Source organism: Elephantulus edwardii, unplaced genomic scaffold (assembly GCF_000299155.1).
Source record: "Elephantulus edwardii isolate Elephantulus edwardi_28Jun2011 unplaced genomic scaffold, EleEdw1.0 scaffold00238, whole genome shotgun sequence".
In the NCBI taxonomy this organism is placed as follows: domain Eukaryota; kingdom Metazoa; phylum Chordata; class Mammalia; order Macroscelidea; family Macroscelididae; genus Elephantulus; species Elephantulus edwardii.
Window position 1 is genome coordinate 2,420,386 of NW_006399988.1, and position 9,766 is coordinate 2,430,151.

A 9,766-nucleotide genomic window follows, 5' to 3' on the forward strand; every position below is an offset into this window, starting at 1 on the left:
TGACACAACCTTGCTTGCTGAAACTGAGGAGGACCTCATGCACTTGCTGCGAAGGGTCAAGGACTGCAGCCTTCAGTATGGACTAAGGCTCAACGTCAACAAGAGAAGTCATATTGAAAGATAAATTCCATACTACTACTTCCTGCCTTCTGGGCTTTATCTTTGAGTAAATGTTTGCTTTACTCTATTCTTTTGACCTAATGTCATTAGTTATTAAGGAGTGAGTTCCCTGCTATTAGTTCACCTAAAAGGCCTATGGTTTGACTGAAAGTTGAGGCATGAGGGTGTTTTGTTCCAGGTTTGAAGGGTGTCCGGGAGTCATAGTCTTAAAAGCTCCCTCGGTTTTTATCAGACTAGCAAGCCATTCTGGTTTTGTTCCAGATTTCCCCCACTCTATCAAGAATCTTTTATGGTGATCTCTTTTAGAGTGGTCAGCATTGGTAAGCAGGTATCATCCAGTTCTTTTGGTCTCATGGTCATGGAAGTTGAAGTCTGAATGGTCCATTAGTCTTTTGGACTTACTGTTTCTAAACGTCTTTGCTAATCCTCTTTTTGGCATCATGAATACTTGAATCTTAAAAATGACATCTTGTTTTTGAGCACTTTAAAGAGATGGAATAGTTCATAGAGAGCTGTGCTACTAACTCAAAGTTGGTTTCTCTCTGAGCATTTGAACCCATTAGCTTACTCCTTGGGAGAAAGATGAGTAATCTCTTTCTGTGTGATTTATAGGCTTTGAAACCCCAGTGTACAATACACTATGAGTCTATTTTAACTCTACAGCAAAAAGTAAATGGGTTTTCAGATTTTCCCAATTCAATGTATCATTTTATTTCAACCATTAACTTTGATTGGAATTGATTATAGATCCAAATAAAGTAAATTCTTGACAATTTCAATATCTTTTCTATTTATCACTAATGTCACACACACACACACACACACACACACACACGCAAAATCTTGCTGGAGGTTATAAAAAAAATTATTGAAACAGTACATTAGCAGAGAACTGCCAGAAAAACAAGCTGGATTTATAAGAGGCCATGCACTAGAGACATCATTGCCAATGTCAGATGGGTCTTGGCTGAAAACAGAGAATACTGTAGAAATGTCTGTGTTTCATTGACTATGCAAAGGCATTTGACTGTGTAGATCACAACAAATTATGTCTAACCTTGAGAAGAATGGGAATCCCAGAACATTTGATTGTGATCATATGAAACCTATATTTGGACCAGGAAGCAGTTGTCAAACAGCAAGAAAACACTGCAGTTTCAAAATTAGGAAAGGGATGTCAGGGATGTGTCCTGTCTCAATATCTTTTCAATTTATATGCAGAACATACCATTCAAGAGGCTGGGCTTTATGAGGAAGAATGTGGCACCAGGATTGGAGCAAGACTCAACAACCTGATCTATGACACAACTTTGCCTGCTGAACCTAAGGAAGACTTGACACATTTGCTGCAAAAGGTCAAGGACTCAAGTCTTCAATATGGATTGAAGCTCAACATCAAGAAAAACAAAGATTCTCACCACTGGGCCTATTAGTAGCACCATGATGAATGGAGAAAAGAGAAAAGATTGATGTTAACAATTTCAGCTTGCTTAGCTCCACAATCAACAGAGTATTGGTTGGCACCAGCAATCAGGAAATCAAAAGATTAATTGCATTGGAGAAGTCTGCTGTCAGGGACCACTCCAGAGTGCTAAGGAGACTAGAGACTGATGTGCTCCTGATCCAGGCTCTTGTTTTCATAATTACATACTAGGCCTTAGAGAGTTGGATACTAAGATTGACAGAAGAATTGTGCCTTTGAGTTGTAGTGCAGGAGAAGGGTTTTTAAACAAACCATGGACAACCAGGAGAACAAACAGGTCTGTCTTAAGGTGATACTAGGTTTCTAGATGAAACGGAGTTTGAAGCTTCATTTCATATGTTGGGTATGGGGCCAAGAGGGACCAGTCCTTGGAGAGGGACACAATATTAGAAGGGTGGAGGGACAGAACAGAAGAGGAAGACCCCAGGTGAAATGGGTTGACATGATAACTGGGGCAGTGGGCTTGAGAGTGTTGGAGTCAGTGAGACTGGCTCAGGATAGGGTAGAGTTCAGAGCTTTTATACATAGGGTTGCTATGAGTCGCAGGTGATTAGATAGCACATAACAACAATATCATGCTGTTTATTATTCCAGCTGTTTTATGTTGGAGTGCATTGAAGGCTGTAATCATTGGCCTTTATCAGTAAATATATTCAGTCCTCTTTGTTTTCAGCAAGAATGTTATCTGCATAACACAAGTTTTTAATAAGTCTTCCTCTAAACCTGATGACAAGTTCTTCATAAAATGCAGCTTATTTTCTCAGTATAGACAGAATAGGTATGATGAAAGGATACGACCCTGACGTAGTCTTTTCCTGATTTTAAACTATATAACACCCCTTGGTTCTGTTAAATTGCCTCTTGATCTATATATAGACTCTGTATGAGCACTCAATTCTTCAACTTATTGCCATCAAACTGAAATGGACTCATAGTTTACCTTTCAGTAGGTCTTCCAAGACAGTAAATAGCATGAGGAGACTGGTCATCTTTCTTCAGTGGCGCTCCTGGTGGATTCAAACCATCAGAGCCTTTGGATTAGCTGTGTAACTCCCTATATGCTACACCATAAAAGAAATGTTTTGGAATTCCCATTCTTCCCAAAGTCATCTATAATATATTGTGGTCCATACTGTTGAATTCTTTTTCATGGTCAGTCAAACATCTTTTTAATATTTTCTGCCTTTAGTTATGAACCATTGGAAATAACCAATGATAGCCCTTTTCCCAAATCTTCCACTATATCTAACTTGAATTAGTATGATACTGACATTGTTCTAAAATTCACATTCTGTTGAATCACCTTACTTTGGAATAGCCAAATATATGGACATTTCCAGTTGGGTTGTGAAGAAACTTGGAGGACATTTATCTGGCCAACTGACTGGAAGTGATCCATATTTGTTCCAATTCCAAAAATGATGATCCAACAGAATGTGGAAATTATATATCAAGTATCATTAATGTAAAAAATCTTAAGATTTTTACAAAATAGCTAGAATATACATCAACAGAGAATTGCCATAACTAAAGAATCTTGATTCATTAAGAATAGTACATTGAATAGTACAGGCATAGCACATCAAGAGTTAACTGCCAAAATTCCACCTCAGTTTAGAAGCTGTGGCATGCTGGCTACCATTTCTGATGTCAGATGGACCTTGACTAAAAACAGATACTAGAAGGACGTCAATTTTATTGGCTTTTGACTGCGTGGATCCTAATAAATTGTGGCTTAGATTGGGAAGAATGAGAATCCCAAAACATTAATCGTGCTCATCTGAAACCTACACCTAGACCAGGAAGCTGTTGTTTGAATACAGTATGATTTAAAATCAGCTAAGGTATGCATCAGGATTGTATTTTTTCTACATACCTATTCAAACTGCATGCAGGTCATTGTTGTTGTTTGGTGCCATCGAGTCGTAGACGACTCATAGTGACCCTATGAACGAACAGCCTGAGCACTGTTCATACATAGAGTTTCCAGAGGCAAGCTATTTCGGAAGTGCATGCCACTCCTGCTTCCAGGATGCATCAGGATTGTATTTTTTTCTACATACCTATTCAAATTGCATGCAGGTCATTAGAGAAACTAAACTGTATGAAGAATGTGACATCAGATTTGCAGGAAGATACATCAACAATCTGTGTTATTGATGACATATCTCACTGAAATGAGGTCCTGAAACATTTGTTGCAAAGAATCAAAGACTGCATGGATTATATCTGAACATCAAAAAAATAAAAAGCATCACAACATCATTAGACAATGAACAAGGATAGCAGAAAAATATGCCTTTAAATTCTAGTGTTGAAGAGTACTGAGTATTCCATGGACTACAGAAAAGACAGACACACATGTCTTCAAAGAGGGAATAAATAATGTACCTGACATTGAAACAATTGAGAGAACTGTATAAAAGGAATATATGATTAGGTATTACTGGCATGGCAAGAGTCCAGAATAAGAGATGCACTGTAAAGTATACTAGGGGTGGGGGTGTCAGTAACAATGAAAAAGGTTTTTTCCAAAGACAAAAGAGAACTGGTGGGGGAAGGAGTCAGGGAGGAAAATGTACAACAATGAATGATTGAAATCCAAGTTCTCTATAAACTTGTATTAAAATCTCAGTTAAAAAAAATTTACAGCCATGGCGCTTCTTGAGGCAAGGAAAGTAAAACTGGATCCCATGCACTTTGGGCATGTTGTTAGGAGTGGCCAGTCCTTGGAGAAGGATATCATGCTGGGAAGGTGGAGGGTCAGCTCAGGAGAGGAAGACTCTGAAGATGTGGAGTGATACAGTGACTATAACAGTGAATTCAAGTATGCAAGAGAATATCAGGATGGCATAAGATAGGGCAGTGTTCAGATCCATTGTCACCGCATCACTATAAATCATAGTTAGCTCAGTAACACTTAACAATTAGAATTTTAATGAACTTTTAAATTTCTAATCAATTTTCAACTTTCTTCACTAAAGTGAAGGTTTAACTTGGTCCTTGTAGATCATATATCAACATTTGTTTCGTTCAAGCGTTGGTCAGGCAGAATCAATTAAGAAGTGAAAGTAAATTAACGTACTATTTGCACTTTCAGTTATTTTTATAGCCCATCACATTTGTACCACATGAAAGGCTAATACATAAAAACAAAGACGCCCCTCTTCTACACATGAAACATAAGTTTTATTTTAAAAGGTAAGACTTTACATACATTTTTTTAAAAAATGACATTAAAAGTCTTAAGCATTAAGAAGTTAGTATTACAAAACTGTTTATAGAGTTACCGAGTGGTAACATTTTACCAGTGTAAAAATGTCACAGAATTCAAATCACAACTTGTATCCTTAATGATTCAAGTGTTTTATCTCAGACAATAAAGGATGGTCAATTTAAGGTAAAATCCATTCAGAAAGGTTGTCCTGGATCCTTCATCAATTAAGGCACCACAGGGTAGCTGGCTGCAGTGGCAATTCCACAGTGGTTGTTTCGGTCTTTGGCCATCTTTATGTACCCCTTTGCACCCCAAGTTGGGCCCCAGCTTAAAAACATGACAAAACAAAACAGTGAGATTTTCTAGTTATTCAAAGAATCAAATACATTTCAGTTTTATTTACAATGACAACTAGTATCTAAGAGTGTTCAGAAGCCTCTAGGCTCTTCTGGATAATATTTCAGATTTAAGAAAATGAGGAAGCAGATGTACACTGTTCATATATGTTTGAGTCCTAAACTTGATCACTAGAATCCCTGGGTATCAAAACCAGTTAAGTGGTAGCAGTCAGGTACAAATCCACCTAGGCTGTTTGGTAAGGAGTTCTGGAAAACCACTGAAGTCCATGGAGCACAGTTCTACTCATTTTGGGGTCACCATGAGTTTGAGTTGACTCAATGTCAACAGTGTTTATGGTTTTGGTTTCAAATCCACATAAACTCTCAGTGCTAAGAAGGTGCACTGCAATCCCAAAGGCACATTGAAATCCAAAAGCTGGTTCAAAGACACCAGCTGCTTGGCAGCAGAAGGATGGACAATCTCCTACTGTGCAATTTATTGCCTGTGAAAACCCCCTGGAGGATCAGCTATTGCTCAGTTCTGACTTGATGACACACAACACACACACCTCAGATGCTGACCTTTCACAGAACTGCAACACTTAGAGCTAAGGTATGCCTTTTAGAATGTTTCCAGAATTCAGAAATGTACTGTTAAAAATGTTGTTGTTGTTATGTGCCGTCAAGTCGCTTGTGACTCATAGCGACCCTATGTGCAACCTCACAATAAAGCACTGGAATTTTAGTGGTTACTCCAAATGAGAGGAAGAGTTCTAGATTTTAGAATTGCACTTAATGGTTTGTGGACTTGTATCTAAATTTTGATGATTAGTAAACTATAGGGCAGTTTTTACCTGTTCTTGACAAGCCAAAACTTATTATTATCAGAATCTGTTCCTTCATAGCCATAGCCAACCAACAAAACACCATGGTTTAGTTGCTTGCTGCTGCAGGATTTATCATAATAAATTCCTGGAAGAGAAATCAATGCTGCGTGAGTAACATCAAGTGATCCATAACAGTAAGCGATGCTATGACCTCATAAAAGGAGATGTGATGGAATGAGAGCTAACCCCTGTCACTCTCAGGATGACATTCTAATGAAACCAAACAAAAAGCAAATAAGCCCATTCTCTTTCTAGTTCTCTAATGATGTAACTGTGACTCCACAGAATTCTGACTAATTTTTATGGACCAAAATTACCAGATCTTTCTTCCTAAAGCCCTATGTGGGTTCAAAGCACTGATCTTTAAGGTTAGCAGACTAATGTAACCCATTTGCACCACCTAGGTACCCTCTGAACACAAAAATACTTGAGCCAAGGGAGTCTCCAGGTTTTCTCCTCAGTAAAAATCTTAGGAGAAACATTCTAAGATCCCAAACTGGAGAATAAGTAAATGAGGATACACTTACAGAATTATGTTGTTGTTGTTAAGTACCACTGAGGAGGAACTGATCCTTGGCTGACCCTCTAATGGGTTTTCAGAGGCAGTTAGTTACATGGTCATCCTTCTCCCAAGGAACAATTAGAACCACATGCCTTCAAAATTGCAATGCGGTTTCTTACCATTAGGCCACCAGAGGTCCCTATAAGAATTATGTTGTTTTTGTGTACCGCAGAGTCAGAACCAAGCCATAGTTGATCCTCCTGCAGGTTTTCAGAGGCAGTTAATTACACAGGAGGAGACTGCCTATCCTTCTCCTATGGAGCAGCAGGTAGCCTCAAACCACATGCCTTCAGGATTGCAGGGCAGCTTACTGCCACCAGGCCACCAGAGCCATTAAAAATATTTATGAACTGCTTGTTATCATTGCATTATGCTTAAAATTATGCCAAATGGAAACACTAGATATAAAAATAACCCACACAGACTAAATGCACATTCAAAAGTGTATCAAAGAGATGCTGACATGTTATGATGGGTTTCTAAATATTCTACCTAATGTTTATAACAACAACAAAAAAAGATGCATACCTGAGGAGTAGAATTGGAAGGACATAAGACCAGCATCAATAGCAACAGAGATGGGACCCACAAATGCCAGTGCCTTCATCAATTCTTTTTCATCCTGAAGGATGTCCACGAAGCCAGTGACGTTGGCAGCAGAAAACTCGGGCTTGTAGTGGCAGGCTTCTGTGTCCTTTCAATTGATGAATGTGAGAAATACAATTATTACCACTTACCTCTGCGTAGAGAGCCAGCCATGTTATAAAAGAGCCCAGGGAGTAAAATGAATGGAAAAATCTAAAATCTGCTGGTATCTCCTGAAAACCCTCTAGAAAAGATTTAGTGACTCAAGAATTATGTGCTGCCCAAAGCCTTATCTGACCCCTAAACATTGCTTTTGTTCTCTCTCAAAATTTATTCTCCATGTTCCATAGAAGAATAGCTAGCTGTATGTTAACTGTCTAATCAGAAAGGCTAATTTATATCATTAATTTATAGTGATAGTTTTGATAGTTGTGGATACAGATTCTTCTATTTGAAATGTGAATACTAAAATAAGTGTCTTTTTCCTTGAAAATGCTCAGCTTTCCAAACAACTGGAATGAAAACTAAGCTAGGAGTTCCATTTACCGTTCCAAGATAGGGATAGGATTCCTCAGAATCAAGGCCTTTATTGTCTTGAACATACATGAAGGCATAATCCATTAGGCCACCATTGCAGCCTTCGTTGCCTTCAGGCCGAGAGCAGTCCACTAGGTTCTGTTCACTGAGTGGAACAAGTTTGCCAGTTTTGCGGAACATCTGTCCTTCAAGGGCACCAGTTGCACTAAAAGCCCAACATGAACCACAATGACCCTGAAAAGAGAAACTTTTTTAAAAGGCCTCTCCACTGGGCAAACAAGAGGACAATTACTTTCTGGCAACACCGCATGACAGATCAGTCAGAATCCTGTCATACCTGATTCTTCACAGGAGTCACATAGCCTTTCTGAGTCCAGTCTACAGATTTGGGGATATTATCTGAGGGAAATTCTTGGAACACCTTCTCCTTCTTGTGTTTCTTGTTCTGAAAGCCAGTCATCACCTGCCTGAATTCTTCATTGGTCTTCAAAGAAAAAGAAATAAAATGTTGAAAATCCAACATTATTTTGTTAAAGTACTGGGGAGAGGAAGTGCAAAGAATTATATAATCAGCAAATGCCACACCCACCATGTCACCAAAGGCATTCATGAGCAGTGAGTAGCTATGTTTCCCCTGGCTGAACTCCTGATTGTGCAATTCAATCATCTTCACATTTTTCTCCCAAATTGTTCTCCTCCAACTTTCTTCATTCTAGAGAAAATATCTGATATTTTAATTCCACTTAAAACCCAATCCTTCTTATTAAGCAAATCAGTAAAGAGAAACTATGACCAAAGATAACTTCGGGAGCTTCTTTCCCAACTCTGACACAGCAGGGATGTGTGTTTGTCCACAAGGCACTCAGGAATGGGCACCATGAAGCTAAGCCTTTGTCAGATCTGACCTCTAGGTAGGTCTAGCTGGTCCCCATTTTCCAACCAGTAATTCTCTGAGGTCCCTCTGGGCAGCATGATACCAACCGTGTCATATGGTCTCTTGTATGTTGACTTCCACTTAAACCACTGCTCATCTAAATTTCGATCATGCTGTGGAGTAGCTGAAGCTATTCCCAAGCAAAGGACACTCAGAAAGAGTGAAAAAGTCATTTTTCAGCAACCTACAAAGGGAAAACAAAAACGGATTAACCATTAATTTTAAAAAGCCATCCTACTTGCTCATGAAAAAGTATAGTCACCAAGATTAGTGGACAGAGTTACTTTCCCCCCCCCCCCAAGAATTTATGAGAAGAGTGTTCTAGTGGCTTAATGGTAAGGAATTGTACTACCAATGTAAAGGTAAGTGGTTCAAAATACACCAGCTACTTCTCAGGAGAAGAAAGATGGCAATCAACTCCCAGGTGAGTTACTGTCTCTAAAAGCTCACTGGAGGATCAAAAGCAATGAGTTGAGTAAAGACCTGGATAGAGGAAAAAAACAGGTTAAGGACTAAGAGTAAAGGTAAATTATTCACCCTCATAGGCACAGTAAAGGAACAAGAGCTATAGTAATTAAGACAGCCTTAACAGAGTTCCAGCTGCCGCTTTGGGACTTGAAATCCTCTTGAAACGTTTTCCCATAACGTTGGAATGGCTGCCCAGGTGCCCAAAGCTCTCCTATCACTCTCACTCTTAGTCCTCTATCACCATTACTTCCCATACAGTGCCAAACTGAAACATTGGTCAGGAATCTGCCCCTGGAAGCCAAGGAGGGTTCCAAATTTGCACAAGGAATCCAGTATTCAGTTAGGTCCCACTGCCTACCCTTCTTCTTACCAGAAGGTGCTTAGGCGGCACAGGAAGCTGGGCGCACCGGGTCAAAGCCCGTCCTGGTTTTGAGGACGGCCAGCGTCCTGCTTGCTGTGGGCCCACCAGAGTGGGCTCGGCCGCCCCAGGCCTGAACCCATTTCCACAGCCGCGGCCAGGTTCCGCAGGGTAAGTGGGGCCGTCCTACCCCGGCCTCGCCATCCCCAGCAGCGATCCTCCCTGCGCGCGCAAGCTAGCTTCTCGCTCGTGCTCGGGGGTGGGGTGGGGGGTGGGT

General features: G+C 39.9%; 2 protein-coding genes across 2 annotated transcripts in view; both read right to left on the reverse strand.

The window, feature by feature from the left end:
- Positions 1–4,906, reverse strand: part of LOC102849304 (palmitoyltransferase ZDHHC5-like) — a 22,725-nt gene extending 17,819 nt beyond the window's left edge. Inside the window, exon 1 of the mRNA XM_006898877.1 lies at positions 4,894–4,906. Coding sequence (XP_006898939.1) covers positions 4,894–4,906 — 13 coding nt within the window. The remainder of the gene's footprint in view (positions 1–4,893) is intronic.
- Positions 4,907–5,044: 138 nt separating this feature from the next.
- LOC102849707 (cathepsin L1-like) lies at positions 5,045–8,836 on the reverse strand. Its single transcript, XM_006898878.1, has 7 exons — positions 8,711–8,836; positions 8,319–8,441; positions 8,067–8,213; positions 7,739–7,963; positions 7,136–7,301; positions 6,013–6,130; positions 5,045–5,147 (listed from the first exon to the last, which is right to left on the reverse strand). The coding sequence occupies exons 1-7, from the start codon at positions 8,834–8,836 to the stop codon at positions 5,045–5,047; spliced, it is 1,008 nt and encodes a 335-aa protein (XP_006898940.1).
- Between the last annotated feature and the right edge of the window lie 930 nt (positions 8,837–9,766).

Bases quoted from the DNA above. Each gene is read 5' to 3' on its own strand.
- LOC102849707 (XM_006898878.1), bottom strand. From the start codon at position 8,836: ATGACTTTTTCACTCTTTCTGAGTGTCCTTTGCTTGGGAATAGCTTCA. The intron at 8,214-8,318 runs GTGGGTGTGGCA...TTTTCTTTGAAG, and splicing joins TGAATGCCTTTGGTGACATG to ACCAATGAAGAATTCAGGCA. The intron at 6,131-7,135 runs GTATGCATCTTT...TTTCTCTTCCAG, and splicing joins CTTCCAATTCTACTCCTCAG to GAATTTATTATGATAAATCC.